The sequence below is a fragment of the Leishmania infantum genome, chromosome 28 (assembly GCF_000002875.2).
Source record: "Leishmania infantum JPCM5 genome chromosome 28".
NCBI lineage: Eukaryota > Euglenozoa > Kinetoplastea > Trypanosomatida > Trypanosomatidae > Leishmania > Leishmania infantum.
In genome coordinates this window covers 472,642-490,429 of record NC_009412.2, presented here as the reverse complement: position 1 = coordinate 490,429, position 17,788 = coordinate 472,642, and the positions used below count along the sequence as shown (strand labels likewise).

General features: G+C 59.7%; 6 protein-coding genes across 6 annotated transcripts; all 6 read right to left on the bottom strand.

The window, feature by feature from the left end:
* Positions 1-773: 773 nt before the first annotated feature.
* PAH (putative phenylalanine-4-hydroxylase) lies at positions 774-2,132 on the bottom strand (the record flags this gene model as incomplete). The annotated part of the gene is made up of 1 exon (XM_001470132.1): positions 774-2,132. The coding sequence occupies one exon, from the start codon at positions 2,130-2,132 to the stop codon at positions 774-776; it is 1,359 nt and encodes a 452-aa protein (XP_001470169.1).
* A 641-nt stretch (positions 2,133-2,773) lies between these two features.
* LINJ_28_1380 (conserved hypothetical protein) lies at positions 2,774-4,186 on the bottom strand (the record flags this gene model as incomplete). Its single annotated transcript, XM_001470131.1, has 1 exon — positions 2,774-4,186. The coding sequence occupies one exon, from the start codon at positions 4,184-4,186 to the stop codon at positions 2,774-2,776; it is 1,413 nt and encodes a 470-aa protein (XP_001470168.1).
* A 1,135-nt stretch (positions 4,187-5,321) lies between these two features.
* Positions 5,322-8,693, bottom strand: LINJ_28_1370 (conserved hypothetical protein; the record flags this gene model as incomplete). The annotated part of the gene is made up of 1 exon (XM_001470130.1): positions 5,322-8,693. The coding sequence occupies one exon, from the start codon at positions 8,691-8,693 to the stop codon at positions 5,322-5,324; it is 3,372 nt and encodes a 1,123-aa protein (XP_001470167.1).
* Positions 8,694-9,860: 1,167 nt separating this feature from the next.
* Positions 9,861-11,177, bottom strand: LINJ_28_1360 (conserved hypothetical protein; the record flags this gene model as incomplete). Its single annotated transcript, XM_001470129.1, has 1 exon — positions 9,861-11,177. One exon carries the CDS (start codon positions 11,175-11,177, stop codon positions 9,861-9,863), a length of 1,317 nt encoding a protein of 438 aa, XP_001470166.1.
* Positions 11,178-12,651: 1,474 nt separating this feature from the next.
* Positions 12,652-14,589, bottom strand: LINJ_28_1350 (putative p450 reductase; the record flags this gene model as incomplete). Its single annotated transcript, XM_001470128.1, has 1 exon — positions 12,652-14,589. The coding sequence occupies one exon, from the start codon at positions 14,587-14,589 to the stop codon at positions 12,652-12,654; it is 1,938 nt and encodes a 645-aa protein (XP_001470165.1).
* A 1,683-nt stretch (positions 14,590-16,272) lies between these two features.
* LINJ_28_1340 (hypothetical protein, unknown function) lies at positions 16,273-17,514 on the bottom strand (the record flags this gene model as incomplete). Its single annotated transcript, XM_001470127.1, has 1 exon — positions 16,273-17,514. One exon carries the CDS (start codon positions 17,512-17,514, stop codon positions 16,273-16,275), a length of 1,242 nt encoding a protein of 413 aa, XP_001470164.1.
* Between the last annotated feature and the right edge of the window lie 274 nt (positions 17,515-17,788).

Below are 17,788 nucleotides of genomic sequence, written 5' to 3'. Positions count from 1 at the left end.
TCGCAGCAGCGCGCAAAACGCACGAGCAAGCAATAAAAGCCACTTGGAAACAGCATCTTCTTGCTCAAGGACGCTGGTAAGCTACATGCAGTCAAGCTCATCAGTATTCTAACACTCCTCCCACGACCTCCACGAACGCCTGGCCGGCTGCGTGTGACGGCCCGTGAAGAGGCACGGGATGAAGTGGCAGAGCGGCGGTGTGAGGGAGAAAGGGAGGGAGGGTGGGCCACCAACGAAAACGAAAACAACAAAGAGGCGACTGCGGTGAGGGAGATACAGACACACACCCATACAAACACCCATATGAGACGAGGGGAAGAGCCGGAGTGACCGCCGACAAGCATCGGCAGCTGCACCATGGAAATACGCCCCATACATACACACACATACACTCTGCGTTCGTGTGCACCACAGTGGCGTGCGCGACACACACACACACACACACGTCAGTACGACGAACATCGCCGGCGGCTGAGATCACCCGGAGACAACAAGAAGAAAAAGGACACGAGAGGAACACGCAAGCAGAGAAGCCGTCCAACAACACATAATCGCCAGCACACGCGTCTTGCATGCGTGCTTGCATGTGAGCGTCTAGCCCTCACGTACGAGATGGCGTGGCACCTGCCTTGATGCGTGCCCCCATCACCCTTATCCTCTTACGTCTTGCAGCAGCAAGTGCCCGTGTCCTCGGGCCACGGACCTGAGCCTCCTCGGCTCCCTTTGCGCAAGAGCACGTGCTTGCGTCTGTGCGCAGCGTCGTCTCAGTCTGATTAGAAGGTGAAGTTTGTTCGCTTCATCTGCTCTTGGAGCATGTTCCACGTGTTCTTCGGGTACGACTGCACGCGCCGCGAGTACGAGTTGTAGACGGTGTACAGCGGCTTCTCCTGCGAGCTGAGCCACGTCTCCAGCTTACGCTGCGCATCTGAGAAGCTTTCAGCCACAAAGTACCGCGGCTGGTACTTGGTGATGGGGAACGGCGTTTTGGACGCCATTGTGGGGTCCCACGGGACGCACTCCGGCTTGTCGCTCAGTGCGTACTCTAGCTCGCCACAGCTCGATAAAATACCAGCACCGTAGGCCTTGCGGCGGCCGCCCTCGCTGCAGAGGCCGAACTCGACGCTATACCAGTAGACCTTTGCCAGCTTGTCCAGCAGCTCATCGCTGGCGCCAAGGGAGGCGAGGCCGATCGTCTGGGTGAAGTTGGCGAAGTCGGGATCAGAGAGCAGGGGCAGGTGACCAATGATGTCATGCACCATGTCCGGCTCCGGCGTGTACAACGGCTGAGCCGCGTGGCGAATGTACTGGGTGCTGTAAAAGACGCGGAACGCCAGGGCGTTCAAGAAGTCGCGCGACGTCAGCAGCCCCGTCACCGGGCGTACCGTGAAACCGGTCGCCTCGTTCAGGAACTCGCTCACATCGCGCAGCTGTGGCGTTTGTGTGCGGCTCAGCACACCGTTTTCGAGGAGCAGCGGGAAGACGTAGTTGTACTGTTGGCACGCGTGCGTCGGGTACAGGCGGGTCAGGTGGTCGTAGACAACTGTCCACACACGGTTCTCTTCTTCTGTGTAGTTTACAATCGGGATCTGATCTCCGGTTTTGTAGTTCTTGGCAAGCCCGACAATCTCGCGGCGGCGGGCGCGGTAGACCTCGTCGTGGAAGCCGGGGTGGGGGTTTTCCGGGTCTTCTTGCAGCTCCTCGCCAGCAGCGAGCGTGCTCTGATCGAGTTCGTCGAGGTCTTTGGGCTCCGTCGGATACCACGGAATCACCCATGATCCGGCTACGACTACATTCGGAAATTTCGCGTGCAGCTCCGTCATGACCTTCTTCATGCTTTCGTCCTCAATGTAAGCGTCCACGTCGAGGAAGATGGTGCGCAGCGGCGCCTTGTTTTCGTACGCGCGAGGACGGTTGGCGACCTGGCTGATGTTGATGCTGTACGGCTTGAAGACGCTCAGCAGGTGACACAGCTCGCCAGGCTTATCAGTGGAGAGGGACACCTGCAGGGACGTGCGGCACCGCGTCTTCTTGTCGGCGCCCTTGATGTTGCTCCCGGAGGAGGCGTACTGGTCCTTCAGGGTGGCGGCGGCGGCCATGCCAGCCTCCAGCAACAAACGACTGCGCAGCAGCATGTTATTCTCGAGGCAAGACAGACAAGCAAGGGGAGAGGAAGGAAGGCTGTAGGAGCGAGGAATGCGCGTTAGGGATGCAGTGCGCGCACGAAGCAAGAGGGCACTGAGTGCCGAAATCGGGTGGGGAGGGGGGAGGAGAGTTGCTTGTGTGTTGGTCGCCGTGCTCAGCGGGGGCGGGTGTGGGGTCACATGTTTGTCCATGTGAATGTGCGTGGGACGGGGGAGCAGAGCAGAGCAGAGAAGTAGTCATGCGAAAAGCATTAGAAAGCATCAACCACGGCCAAAAGCAGGGGTTTTTAGACGCGCAAGCAGCAGAGGGGAGGACCGCGATCGAGAGACTCGCCAGAGGGCACGATTGTCACGGGGAGTATCGCGGCAACAGTGGTGGGCGGTGCCCATTGCAAAGACAAAAAGAAAACAACAGCCAGAGAACGCTTTCAATGCCGTTCCCCGCGCAATCCCCGCCACGAGGGCAGGCGACATGCAGAGGAGGGGGAGGAGGTGCGGGGGAGGGGATGCAGGCGGTGTGCGTAGAACATGAACTCCTTCTTTTGCTTTCGCTGTTTTTTTTTTTCGCGCGCATTTGTGTGCGTGTGTGCGCGCGTCAGAAGAGAAGGGAGGCGTGCGAGAGTCGCGGTGTTTCAGACGCCAAGTCTAGGCCTGGTGCTGGTTGTGGGAGGGAGGGACAGGGACACATTCTCAAGCGACGAACATGAGCAAAGAAACGGAAGCTGGCAAAACTCAACAACAACAGCGCGCGATTTACGAGCTCGCTTCACCGCCTGCATGACGTCCTCGTCCTCTCCATCGAGCACCGCCGCACGCAGAGCCGCACGCAACTCCGCGGCGGAGCGGACGTGCGTGTTGTTTACAGACAGGACTGTTGCATCCGGCATGAGCAGGCTCAGTTGTGGGGCAACGCACCAAGACGGCACCAAACGACTGATCACGTCATCATCGCCCAGCAGGTGTACCTCACCAACGAGATCGTACGTCACGGTGCTATAGGCCAAGACCATGTGGAGGTGTTCTGTCGGGGAGGACAGTGAAGAGTCGGTCGGGGCCTCCACACACACCTCACACACTTTTTTACTCTGGCCTGAACGTGCGTCCTTATTGGTCGACGCAGTTTGGCCCGTGACGGGGCTCACCGCTGAGCTCCGTGTGGACTCTGCTTCGTAGAGGCGAGATAGAAGCCGCGGCACGTCTGTCGTCGGTAGCACCATTGTGTCGTTGATCTGCTGCACCAAAGACGGGAACGGGACGGCAGCGAGGCCGGCTATGCGCTCCAGCTCCTCCAGGTATTCGCCATCAAGGCCCACGAGTTCGTTCTTTTCAAAGACGAGACCCCACGTGCTTGCGTAGGGCGATGCTGGTGAGCTGAGCGCGCGGGTAAGCGTGATAGCCTGGTACTGCGCCACGGGCACCCCGTTTCGTGTCTTTGGCGCCGCCTCAGCACCGACGCGCAGATTTAGGCTGAACAGACGGGCGATGTAGTCGCCATCTCCATCTGCATCACAGCTATCGCCGCTATAAAAACCACTTGAGCCGGCTTGATGCAGCGCACCACGTGGCGGGGCGAGGACGTCGTTGGGGTCATAGTCTTCTTCGTCGTCATCGCCAACCGTGCGCTCTGCAGAATCCTTGTGCGGTGCAGCATGCAGGTGCTGCGCGCCATGCTCATCAGTTGTGGGGGAGGATGTGGAGGCCGAATCGGTCGTCTTACGGCCCATCGCGCTGCGCTGCATCGCCATGGTGTTGTGCTGACCAATGACGGCCTGCAAGCGCGCCAGACGCGATTGAAAGTTGACACCGTGCTTCGCGTCGTACGCTCTACGCTTCTCTGGGTCCGACAGAACCGCGTAGGCCTCCGTGATGCGCTGATAGCGTTCCTGCACGTGCACTTCGTTGGCGGCGTCGTCGCGATAAGCTGCCCGGTCTGGATGCAGTTGCAGCGACAGCTTCTTGTATTGCCGCGCCAAGTCCACGGAGTTGATGGATGGGTCTACACCAAGGCACTCATAATGTGGTGGGAGGCTGGCCTTCGATTCCATTGTGTTCGGCCTCCGTTTTTCCTCTTGTTTCCGTGAAACGGTTCAGCTCGGCTGATTCACGGCAGGGCCGCGAATTCTGGCGATTCTGTGCCATGCAGACGGGAGGTAGCAAGCGTGATTGGCGCGAAGAGGAGTGATGGCGCACAGCGGACTGACGCGCGCCTTTCCTCTCCTCTTCCTCTTCTTCCCTGTCGTCCTCCAAACCCACTGTCGAGGCAACTGTGGCTGCTGCGCGTCATGCAGTGCAGCACCCAGAGAAGAGAGGAAAACAACAAAAACAAAGAGTAGCGCAGGATGTGGGGTAGGTGGGCAGGAAAAAGAAGGGAAGGAGCCCTCCAAATGGGGAGGAGATGCGAGAGAGGACCTGCCCAGACAAGAGCGGGCAGTGAGAGACGGTCTCGGACGGCACATGTTAGGGTTCATAAACATGCTTCGATCGTCTGCCGTGTACGTGCTCCTTTCGTTGCTGCCACGCGGATGCTGCAGACAGGAATCAGCAAGCACCATGTCGTGTTTCGGCACCCGATGCAACGACCATCGCCGACGCCTATCAGCATTGCAGTTGGCGAGGAGGTGGTGTCCAGTTCCGTGATGTCGCTATCTTTTTGCTTTTTTTTTCCAAGTCCTTGTCACGTGTTGATGTCGTCATCCACGAAGTGCGCTGCGCATGCGCGTATGTGGAGAGAGGGAGAAGGAAAGGGTCCAGCGTGCACACATACAAGGGAGATACATGACATGTTTGATGCGGTGCGGCCACGTCATTCGAACAACAACAAAGAGCATACATATATATATATGTATGTGTGTATACATGAGAGCGCAGGCGATGGCCACCAGGGAAAGAACACAGCAGTGGGTTAACAGAAAGGAAGAAGGAGCGACCGCAGCAGGAGAGGTGGCCACGGCGGCTACGAAAAGCACACGAAACAGCCAAACAAACAAACATTTTCAATGGGGCAGTCGAAGCAGAGAACGAGTGCTCCACAGATGGGCATCAGCACCGCCCCAAGCATTGAAATGAAAAAGAACACGGAGACAGAGAGAACGATAGCGCACTTGGGGCGCGCTTGCTTTACATCAAACACATATACGGGCGTGGAAAAGACACCGCGCTGTTTTGTGGAAGTGCAGACACTCACGAGTCACTGCCGAGACTTGGCAAGAACGCATCGAAGTCCTCCTCAATCTCTGCTGTCATCCTGAAAAAGGAGTTCACGGTGTCGGCTCGCATCTTGGCGCTGGGGCGCTTGCTCGGATCCGCCGCACGCTCCTCCCGCTGCAGCTGTGCGCGTACGGCCGCCTCCTCCGCATCGTGTGCGCGCTGAGCCGACTCCGCCAGACGCTGCACAGCCCTTCGCATGTCCGCCGCCTCCTCGCTCAATCGACAAGTTTCGCGCTTGCGTGCGTGCCTCAAAGACGCTTCGGCAGCCGCCGTTATGCGCACACGCGCATCCGGTTCCTCCACCAGCGCAACGCGGTCGCGCAATCGTTGCTCACTTTTAAACAGTGACACGTGCTGCTGACGGCCTAACCACTCCCGCGACGCCGCCGTCGCCTGCGCGGCAGAGCGGCCGGCGACCAACAGGGTCAAGGAACGCTGTCGCATTTCGAACACAAACTGGCGGTACCAGTTCATTTCTCCCACCTCGGCTGCCACCTTCTCCGCCACCGCAGCGACCACGAAGCTCTGCCGGGCCTCCTCGCACGACTTGGCGTACGCCGCAACCTGTGCTGTTTGCAGCTCTGCCGCGTGGGCCGCCTGCAGCTCGACGAAAGGCCCAGCGCACAAGGCGTTGTACGCTTCATCCCGCTGCGCGCTTATCCGTACGCGGGCTCGCCGCTCGCTCTCACTGAGGCGGACAAACGGCTCCTCGGCCATCATAGACGTCTTCAGCTCCGCGCGCTCGGCCGCCTCTGACGCCATCCGCATGGTGCGCACCTCCTCCTCTGCGGCGACGGTCGTCAGGACTTCTGTGTACAGCAGATACGAGAAGAAAGGGGAGTCGAAGGCGGCGCAGCAGCGCAGTCGACGCTGCCGCAACCGCCACATGCGCGCGCCACCGCGGTGGAGCAAGTGTGCATGCATCGGAGGCGCAGCTGCAGACTTGTCAAAGACTTCCAGCAGCGCCGTCTGCTCCGGCGTGAGTGCGGTGGAGCCAGCAGAGGAGGGTCTTGGCGTCACAACATCGGCCGGTGGCAAGTCTTCGCTGAGCGGCTGCTGCGGCTCGCATTTGCGCGACGCTGCCGCACGGAGGCAAAACTCATGATACCGTATCATCTGCCTAAACCGACGCGCCTCATCCGACACGAGTTTCTTGTAGGTGTGTAGCGCGCTGAACTCCACCTTGAAGAGGTCGTAGAGGCGATGACGCTCCGCACGGTAACGTGCCAACAGCTCCTTCTGCAATACGTCCTTGTGGCGACTGAGCACAACCGAGGCGTACCAGCAGGCGGGTTTCACTGTGGGCTCCAGCTGCACGGCTGACATGGCGAGTACCTCCAGATCGCAGCTGAGGCACATGCATGGGAAAGGGTGCTTGCACGAAAGGAACTCGCCTAGCAGCCTGCGACGCTGCTCCACCTCCTCGGTGAAGAGGCGGAGCTGGGCGGAGAGGTTTTCGTGGAGGCTGGTCCATCTTTTAAACAGAAGCGTCTTCTCGGCACCGGCCCTCTCCACCATGACCTGTGCGTCGTCAGCGGCACAGAAGGAATGGTCGGTGCTCCTCTTGTCGAGCACGGGCAGAGGTGCGCGGCGGCGGGCTGCCTCTGCTGCAGCCGCGTCGCGACGAGGTTGTGCAATCGCCTGCGAAGCGCGCCGTATGGCGCCGTAGAGGCGGTCATGCACCGCTACGTCATCGGCCATGGTCGGTGGAATGAGGAGGCGGAAGCGAATGCCGTCTTTGCCGTTCGGCAGCAGCGTCGAGTACCAACGCGTCGGAGAGGACTGCTGGGCAAGCTGGCTCAGCAGGCCGCGCTCGTACTCCTCCGCATAGAGAAGCCGCCGCATCGCTCGCAAAAGATTCTGAGATGTTGCAGACGCCGGCTGTGCCGGCCATGCCTCGGCGCCGGCTGCGGCTCGTGAGCGTCTCTCCGACCTTGCTGCTTCGATGAGAAGGGCCTGCGTGGATGTGTTGGTGGCCAGCCGAGCTTTTCCCAGAATCGCGTGTGTCTTCGCTGCCATGGGAGGCTCATCCAGCGTGTACTTTGAAGAGGAAGTAAAGGTGGCCACCCTTTGGTGCATTCGATCGCGCAGGATGTCGGCCACGCCGTGCTCTGACGGTGGCGCCACCGTAGAATGGGAGGTCTTCGCGAGCTCCTCCTCGTTGCGATCGGTGTCCCAGCAGCCAAAGAACGCGCATGTGGCGTCGTCAATGAACCAGTTGCCCAGCAATCCCAGAGGCGCGGCGCTGGCAGCACCGGAAGCAGCGGCAACATTTGGGAACGTGCCGGTGTCGACTTCCGGACCGACCGCATCCCTATAGTCCGAGGGCATGACGTCTGCATGGCCCTTGAGGCGTGCCCCTGTCGGCTTGTGAGTCAGCGACGCGCGCGGCTGCCACCGGTGACTCTCGCTCGTGTTCTGCGCGGAGAGAGAGGACACAACCTCATCAGCAGGGTCTGGGAACGACGGCACCGCCCAGTCGGCGTTGCCAGCCGCAGCAGCTGCAGCTTCCATGCGGGCTGCCTGAAAGAGGCAGCGCACCGCCAGCACATTTGGGTTTGCTCCGCTGAGCAGCGGAGGGGCGCCGTTGGCGCCGCTCCTCATTCGCCACCCGGATGCACTGGCGTCAGTTCGGCTGACGGCGGACTCCTTCGTGATCTCGGGTGACTCCACCGGTGAGGGTGGAGCGAGAAGCGGCAGCGTTGTCGGTGTTGTAGATGATGTGCGGGTTCGGAGACTGTCGAGGGCGTTCTTTTCAGCCGCGTTCAGACTATGACGCGTGTTAGTGAGGTAGTCATCACTGCTGCCAAGTCTCGGCAAGGCAGACATCCCAGTGTCAAGGTGGCTAGAGTGGCACCGGGGGCCGCCGTCAGCCACGCCCACCTCCCGCGAAGTGGTGGCACCGTTTCGAAGTCGTTGCAAGTATCGGCTGCGGCGCACGTGCCATGTATCCACGGTTGCAGCTCGCGCCCGGTCTTGCGCGTAGAGGTACGGCTCCAGCAGCGGCTTCGATTCACTCAATGGGCTGTCTGAGGTCTCTCCACCGGCTTGCAGGACAGGCCTGAACTGTGCGACACCGCGGGCGTTTCGGCGTTGCGCCCTCTCCAAGTCATCCACGGTTGTTCGTTGCCGCCAAGGGTTTGGGGGCAGGGCATTGTTGGACGCATAAGGCACGAGCGCCTTGGGTGATGAACCCGGCCCCGACATTGGTGGTACTACACCGTCGCTCTCCTCACCACTTTCACTACAGTCACCGGCTTTCCCGAACAGATAGAACGAGGATCGCAGTGTTGCCGAGGCGGCTGCTGCTGCACGCGGCCGAGCAGCGCGCTTGACCATTAGCATCTGAGGCTGCCGGGGATGGTACAGAGTGGCGCCTCTCGCGTGCGTCGGCATTGGGGGCAGCCCCCCTACAGTGTCAAACGGCATGACGGTAATATAGGAAAAAAAGCAAAAAACAGTCAGGGGGAGGCGGAAAATATTGTGTGTTTTCTTTCTGTGCGGCCTTCAGCTGTGCGCCGGTGTCTGCGCGTGTGCGTGTAGCGGAGAGTGTGATGAAGGTGGCAGTCGTCAGACGTCTACGTGCATGGACAATGCCGCGGCAAGGGAGAGCCGAGGGCGAGTGAGGAGTCGATTGTGCAGACGCACCGACCAAAAATGTGCCTCGCAGACCTCCCGCAAGAGCGAAAAACTCCATGCGCGCATCGAAGTCGTCATTCACGGTCACAGCTCTGAGGAGGAGAGAGAGGAGAGGGAGCCTCCCCCTCCCCCCAAAAAGAACCGACATGACGCCGTGCCGATGCATTTTCAAGCGAGTCTCGACGTCTTGCCTAGTAGCCGATGTTGTTGCCGTTGACAGCTGAAAAGGCGAGAGCGATTCTTATCGTTCCGCTTCTGTCTCTCCTTCATACTGGGGGCGAAGGGGGAAGAAAAGGAAAAGAGTGTGCGCCAGAACGCATCATGCACCACCCTCCCCCTTTCCTTCTTTCCCTTTATTTCCTTTCGCACGGCTGCCACGACTATCCTTCATCACCTCCCCTTCCCAGTTCGGCCCTTCCGTCTTGGTTCTGTGTGCATGTGTGTGGCTGCGTTTGCAGCCACATGAGATGCTCGACCTCGCTGACAGTGTGTGTGCGCGCGTGTGTGCCTTGTCTATGATGCGTATATGTGCCTGTGCGGGGGTACCTCACACGTAGGGAGATGCACAGATACATATACAAGCATGCGCGCACACACACCCGCACACCCACACCGGCTTAAAAAACAAAAGCATACAGACGTACAAATACACGCTGTAAGAGTCGCAGTAGTTGTGTGTGTGTGTGTGTGTTGGTGGTGGCGGTGTACTACGAGAGAAACGCATTACGCGCATGTTGCTTTTCGCGCATCTGCACCCCCAGCCCCGTCACCAGTGTAGCACGCAGCTTGTTCTACCGCTTTCCTGTGGCTACACAGTTTCTTTTCGTTGCGCATGTGCCGGAACTTCGACTGCGGTGGCAAGAAAACACCATTCTAACCACGGGGCCCATATCGGTTCCGGTCGTACGCCCCTTGTGGGGAGTGAGACCGGGCACGCGCAGAGGCTGCCACAGCGCGCTTCCGTCGCTCAATGGCTAGCCTCTCATAGTCGCGTTCCTCGCGGGACAGCCGCTCACGGTACTTGAAGACGCTCACTTCCTTGTCCAGAAGCTTCTGCTCGTCTTGGCAGTACTCCGGATCACGCTGCATGCTAATATCGTAGAGGTCCTCCTGCAGGCGAGCCTCGTGCTGCTCGGCCTGCTGCACCTCCTTGCGTGCGGCTTCGAGCCGGGCCTCCAATTCCTGCAGCTGGCGCCGCGCGTGTTTTACCTGCTTTGCGTTGTCGAGCTGCGCGGCGCGAATCGCCTCCTCACGATTTCGGTTTGTGATGCGCTGGTAGGCGATGTTTACCAGGACCGGGAAGTACGTGGCGAACTCTTGAAAGCCCACCTGACTCATGGTCGCCGTACCCACACCACCATCACCGCGTGTGGCGAAGTGGTCGAAGAGGTCCTGCAGAACCTCGACCGGGAAGGCAACGCTGGCCATGCGAAAAATGTGCTCAAACGCCTTTTCTGTGAGAGCGACGCTATCGTTGTGCTGGCTGCCGAGGCTGAAGAGGTACTCCACCCGCTCCGGTGTGGTGCGCTCCTTGTAGTAGAAGGACGACGACGGCGGTGGTGTCGGCAGTGCCGCGGCACACGTAGGCGGCGGCGCTGACGCCTGGTAAGGGTCGGCTTCGGGGGAGCTCTCGGGAGGCTGTGCTGCTGTCGCGGAGCCAGAGGCACCACCGACCCTGTAGGGACTACTTCCAGCGCTGGGACGTGCCTGGCTCGGTGAGGCAGTCCCGCCGTAGCCACCGCTGGTGGGAGCCAAAGCGGCTGCGGCGCCGTTCTCGTTCACGCGCGATGACCCGCATGGCGTGTGAAAGGGCCCAGGGGCAGCCGGGTCGTAAAAGAACTCCGACATCCTCGGCGGTGGCAGCTCCCGCTGGGTGGAGATGTCGGCCTTGGTGCTGTTCTTGCGAAACAGGTAGAGCTGGTCGTATGTTTGGAGCACGTCAATGGATGTGACATCTGCCCAGCTCTGCGAGTCGTCGTCGTAGCGCTGCAGGCGGTTGATCGTGAAGGGCTCGCACGCGCGCATGTCTGTGTATCCCATCGAGTATTTGATCGCCTCCTCCTCTCGACGGAACAGATGCTCGAGGGTAGAGCGCAGCGCTTCCATCGAGGAGGGCGGCTGCTCAAAGGGGAGCTCAACGTTCACCTTCTGCCCTCGAATATCGGTGCAGGCCATCAACGTGAAGGACATGGCTAAGGGGGAGGGATGAGGAGAAGACAGGTAGGAACGATGATACACGTGATGAGTGGTGGAGGGGCTATCTATATGTGCGCTTGGCTGTATTGGGGGTAGGAGGGGTGGGGGAGGGTTCTCGCGCAAGGCTTCGATAGAGAGAATGTAGGAGGGGGGTGCGGCGGGGGGACAACGCACCACCTGAGCATGTGCCACACAGACGCATGACTCAAACACGAACAACAACAGGTGTGCGAAAGGCGAGCGAGACAGAGAGAGGGGAAACCAAGTACATCAGGGGGCTCGACAGATCGACGAAGTGCGCCGTTTTGTTGTTCAGAGAGAGGAGCGCAGTCTGTGTCGGGCCCACAGAGTCGAGTACGACTGATCCCCGGCAAGAGTATCCCTGCTATGCGCGTGCCACCCCCCACGTACATGCACATTCCAGAGACAGTGAGTAGGGGAGGGGGGCACCGGCCGGAGAGCAGCAGGCGACACTCATCCTACAACTGTTTCGCCAATAAAAACGAGCGTAAACTTCATAGTGGACCGCGTGCACGCCCGCGCGCCCTCCTCCTCTCTTTTCACGTCCCTGGGGTCACTGAAGCATCGTAGCCGGCGAGGAATGGAGGAGAGAGAGAGAGGGTAGGCAGACATGAGCAGGGGGGCCTATCAAACATAGGCCCCCTGCACACACCACACCAGAGATGCGTGTGTCTGAGTCGCTGTGCATGCGGCATTCCTGCACTGTGCTGGATATGTCAGGGGCTGTTACGACCCACCTGCTGCACATAGATGACTTCGTATCATCTTTATTTCCTTTGCATGCGTATGTGTATGTTTATGTGTATGAGTGTGCGTGTGCGTGTGACCTTTACAAGTTCACCGAAAATCACCGAGAGACGCAAGGCGGAGATGCACGAGGGAGGCGGGAAAAAAAAATTGTTTGCTTTGCCCACCAGCCGCGACACACGCCATGCACGACGTACGGGGTGAACGAGAGAGAAGTTCAACGGAGGGTGCGCGGAAAGAAAAGGGGAAGGGGGCAGGACCGTGCACTTGGAAGAATACGGTCAAACGGAAGGTAGTGAGGCCCCACATCTCGAACAAGAACAGAAAGAAAAGTTAGAACACACACACACACACACACACGATCTTCAGACACAGATACTTCCGCCTGGGAGGCGGAAGTATCTGTGACAAGGACGCTGCAAAAGTCATCGACGCAGAAACGAAAGCGTGCACCATCCTCTCGCCTCCGGTAGTTGCACTGGTGAACACCGCTATCCGTCAATCGCCTCTTTGCTTGCCCTTGCCCTTCTTCGCCCCCCCCGTCCCTCCGCGTATCCGCCTCGCTAGGCCTCCTCATACGGAGACGGTCGCTCCCTCCGGGTGCGCCTGTACACACGATTGCTCTCTCAAGAAAAACTGTGTTGCTTCATGATGTTCTCGCCTTTCTGTACTTCTCTCTTTCCCGCTCCACCGCGGTTTCCTACAAGGTCGATGACCACACATCCTTTAGGTACCGCCCCTCCTTTTCCATCACGTTCATGTACTCGGTAGCAGCCTCGCGCGGCATCTTGCCCTCCACCTCCACAATGCGCTTGAGCTCCGCCTCCACGTCCTTGGCCATGCGCCTCGCGTCACCGCAGATGTAGACGTTCGCGCCAGATTCCAACATTTCCCATATCTCCGCCCCCCGCTCCCTCAGCCGGTGCTGGACATACACCTTGTGGGCTTGGTCGCGACTGTACGCGGTCACCAGCGCCGACAGGACCCCTTCGTGGAGTGCCTCCGTGCAGTAGTCCTCGAAGATGTGATCCTCGTCATGCCGGCGGCAGCCAAAGAAGAGGATAGACTTGCCGAGTTCAGTACCTTTCTGCTTCCAGACCCCACGGCGTGCAATGAAACCAATGAATGGCGCCACACCGGTGCCGGCGCCAATCATTACCACCGGCCGCTCCTTGTGCCGCATCGGGAGGTGGAAGTTGGACTTACGCACAAACACGGGCACCTTGTCGCCCACCTGCATCCTGGCAAGCATGTTCGTGCACAGTCCACCATCGACAATGCCGACCGTCGTCCCCACCAAGGTCGGCGTGGCAAGGAGGTCGGAGGAGATAGAGTAGTAGCGGGGCGCAATGCGCGGCATGAGCTCGAGGAAAAAGGACAGCGGCACCTTGGCAGAGTTGAACTTGCGCAGGAAGCCTAGCATGGTGCGCAGCTTACCGCATAGTTTCGCGAACTCCTTCTGTGCGTCCTGGTTCACGCGTAGAATGCGCAGCAGCTCCTCTTTCTGGACGGGGTCGGTGCAGCAATGAGCAAAGGCACGCAACGTCGATTTCTTCGGGGGCCCGGTGAGGTCGATGTACCACTTGAGCGCCGTGCGCATCGACACACGAGCTGGGAGGACGTTCTTGAGGGTCTTTTTGTCCTGCAGGGAAAAGACGCGGCCGGCCTCCTCGTCTGAGATGCCGAGGGACTGCAGGTACTGCGAGACAAGTTCGTCCGGGTTGCACGGCAGGATGCCGAGGTGATCGCCGGCTTGGTAGGAGATGATGGTGTCGCTGATGCTGAAATCGATGGCGCGGGTGCTGTGCCCCTCGGCATTGCGCAGCAGCTCTTCGTTGCGGATGATGGGCACCCACACCGGCAGGCGTTGCGTCGGCTCCAGCACGGAAGCCGTTTTGGGGAACGCGAGCGGTTCCTCGGCCTCCTCCCAGTACTTGACTCGGCACTGTGGCTCCACAGGTTCTTCCGAGTTCTCCTTGATAGTGATGTTCAGCGCACGCCCGACAGCGGGCCAGAGGTCCTTGCACCACTCATCGAACTGCTCCTCCAGCTGTCCGTTGCCCGAGTCGCCGCAGCCAAGGCCAAAGATGCGCTGCGCCCCGAGCTCCTCGAAGCGGCGATCCATGACGATACCCTCCTCGCAGAAGTACTTGTACTGACGATCACCCAGGCCGAACACCGCGTACTTGACATTCGCCAGCTCCTCCCCTGGCGAGCGGCACTCGTCCATCATCCAGTCGTGGAAGTTCTTCATTGTGTCGGTCGGCTCACCCTCGCCGTAGGTGGCGCAGATTAGAATGACCAGGCGCTCGCACTCCATGTTGTACGCCTCGTAGCAGTCGAGGTCGCACACCTTGATAGGCACGCCGAGCTTCGTACCCTCGCGGGTCAGCGTCTTGGCAAACATCTCGGCCGTGCCCGTCTGCGATCCAAACAGGACAGTGACCTCCTGCTGATCCTTCGCAACTGCGTTACTGCCGCTGGCAGCGGCGTCGCTCACGCCAGGCGCCTTCTTGCCATTGGAATTGGTGGTGGCAGACACAGCGCCATAGCGTCCGGAAGCCTGCCGGTTCAGCTGGAAGTAGAAATAGCCCGCCAGGGCGAACAGCATCGTGGCGACAATGTAGAGGAAAGACATGGCTACAGTCGAACGAGGGAGGGGGTTGGGGACTAGCCGACGAGGCCAGATATAAACGTGTGGGGAGTGTCGTCGCTGCCTCTCTCTTTCTTGCCGGCTACAAGACGCAGAGAGGCGACAGCGGTTAGCGCACAGTGCACGAGCGGCTCGGCTGTTTTGTTCTTCCGTTCGTTGCTGAGTGCGCTGTGAACGGGGTGGTGCACCTCTTCCGTCTTTCCGTCCTTCCTTTTGTTGCCTTTACGCTTACTTTTGTTTTTGCTTGCGGAGAGAGAAAGAGGGAGGGGGAGGGGGGAGGAGGAGAGAGGTGTGTGCGTGTGGACGTGTGTGCTGCTGCGCACAAGACCCGAGAGAAGTGGCTGAGAAACGACCTCTACTACAATAAGGAAAAGAAAGCCGAAACAAAAGGAGAAAGAGAGGAGGGAGGTAGAGAAGCCAAGAAAGAACGTGCGCGAGGGAGGGGAGAGAGAAGCGGGCGGCTGAGAATCACACAAGCACACACCGGAGACTACCAACGCGACTTAGCACGTAAGTGCGCACCTGGCATTCCGCTGTGTGTTGTTTACTGGTTCCCCTTTTGACCCGTTGCCTCTGAGGCGCGGCGGTGCTCTGTCTCTTGTTCTCTCTCTGCCTTTTTGTTTGAGTCTAACACGACCCCGTTCAGCTGTTTCCGTCGTTCGCCTTTTGTCCCCCTTCACAACAGTACTTGCTGAAAACTTGGGAAACGAAGGGCCCCAATGATCTGGCGCTGAACTCGACAAGAAGAAGGCGTGGAAGGGGCGAGGAAGATGAAAAAAGGAGTCAAGGACAGCAAACGAGAGACGAGAAAGAGAGAGAGAGAGACGACGCGCTGCGGCGATGATCGAGGAACCGGAACACACAGCCAGTTAGGGGGTGGGCACGCGCGAAACAAAAGCGCCAAAACGCACACGCACCTCCAACACACACACACACGCGAAATCCAAACGGAAAGGATGAGGGGATGAGCACAAGGGGAGAGGGGGAGCAGGCGCACTTCCTTTAGAGGTCAAAGATGAGGGCACCTGCGCGAAGTGACCAGGGAGGGCCCAAGAGGGGAGGGGGGCACGAGCGATGTACGGCACGTGTGGACGCGCAAGCATCAAGATCCATGTGTGGTGGTGGTAGTGGTCGTGGTAGGCAAAGGGCAACGAGGGGAGGAAAGAAGAAAGGAAATACTCGAAACAGACGGAAGCACAACTGTGATGCGCATCGCCATCTCAATAGCACGCGCGCGGATCACCATCTACGCAGCCCTTCTCTTTGCTTACAGATTAGCGCGCAATCGGCGGCGGTGGGTGGGTGGGTGAGAGGCTTAACGCAAGGCTACCTCGATTTCTTCTCTCATGCATTCCTTGAGAGCACAGTTGAGACGAAATCACCCTCTGTGAAAGTCTGTGAGCCTTCACGGAAACGACCATGACAGCGCCTCCCTTCGTCACAGTTCGGAGCTTGGCGATACGTGCGTGCTTGTGTTCAGTGAACTCTTCTTGTGGACTTGAGCTACGGCCACGCACCACTGTGCGAGCGTCATCCAAATAGAGGGAGAGAGCATAGAAGTACAGTTGGCATTCGACATGTGCCCATCACGAAACAAGCATGACGGGGGAAGGCACGCGTGCCTGTGTGGAGAAACGACGGCTGCATGCGCGCAGCCCCATACACGCGCTACAGGTGATGCTGTTGCAGAGATGACAGACTGGACTCGGGCAGGCGTAGCCGCGAGGCAGGCATGCCCTTCGCAATTCCTTTCATGTTTGCCGCATAAATCCATCCTGCGCCCTCCTGCTTGCAGGACGCCGCCGCCTCCTTCGAGGTGCCACGCGCGGTGGTGATGTAGAGCGTGGTGAGGTCGGCGTCGCCAAAACAGCAGCTCGTGCACAGTGCTACCTCCGGCAGCTTGACAACGCCCGTAATAGCAATCCGCTCAGCAACTGTGGCGCCGACATTGCGGTCCTGCAGGCGCACCACCTCGCCGATGCCCGCCAGCGCCACCCACACCGCCCCCGACGCGTCCACGCACAGCCCGTCAAGCGTGGCACCCCGCTCTCTCAGGGAACTGGGCAGCGCCCAGTACACGTACCCCGCATCCCTTGTCCTGCCTTCGTGGTGGTGGCCCCTTTCGGGACCGTCCGCAGGGGGCACAGCTTGGTACGGGTATGCACGAATCACGGCGGCAGGCGTGTCAACGTGGTACAAGACATCCCCAGCCGGGGACCACCCTATCCCGTTCGACACGGTCACGTTAGGCACCTCAACCGAAAAGCCATTACTCGTGACGGAGGGCGAGGAGGAGGACAATGCCTTTGCGGGGCTTTCGGCGACCCACCGCATCAGGGAGCCACACCCCAGGTCGCGCCTAGGAAAGCTGTCTGTGCGCTCCATGATGCCGCCGCACCAAAGAGAGTTGTCCGGCCCGACTTTGCCGTCGTTGAAGCGGTAGGCACGGCCCCCCTGTAGTTGAAAAAGCGACTGAGGAAAGCGGGCTATCTGATAGTGCGATACCGGCGTCAAGGCGCGCAGCTTGGGCGGCCGGCACGTCTGTCCCGAGATGCGCCACGGCAAAGTTGTAGAATATGAGGTGTAGTACAGCCCCTTCTGCGAGCCCCACACGGCATGGTACGGAGCGGCGCTGTGCGCCCCTGGCTTTCCCGTGCCAGAGGCATCTCCTGGAGCGGTGTGCACGATGAACCCAGGGCGGTGCCCGGGTAGCGGCAGCACGGCGACGCGGTCGAAATCACACATGCTGCCTGGCGCCGGCTGGCCAACGTACAGGGCCTCGCCAAGGATGTCGACCCACCACAGAGCTTGGTGCGCCTCGTCCCAGGTGGGGGACTCCCCAAGCTGGCATGGTGCGATGCCAGCCGGGGTGCTGACCCGGCGTGCCGTGACTTGAAAAAGGGCTGCCATCCGGCCTCAACGTGCAGCGTCTCTACAGTCAGGGCTTAAGAAAATGACCGTAGCGCGTGGAGGACGTATAACGGACACCACTGTAGTCAACACCGGGGCGGCGGAGGGTAAGGCAGGGAGGTAGGGCCCAGGCGCGTGGAGCAGAATAGATATGGATGTCGAGGGGGGGGGTGCGGGAGAGAAGTTCAGATCATCAAGCATTGCCGTCAATCCGGTTGCAGGACTCCAAGATCGAAGGAGTCACCTGCTGAGGAAGAGGGTAAGAAAAAGAGGG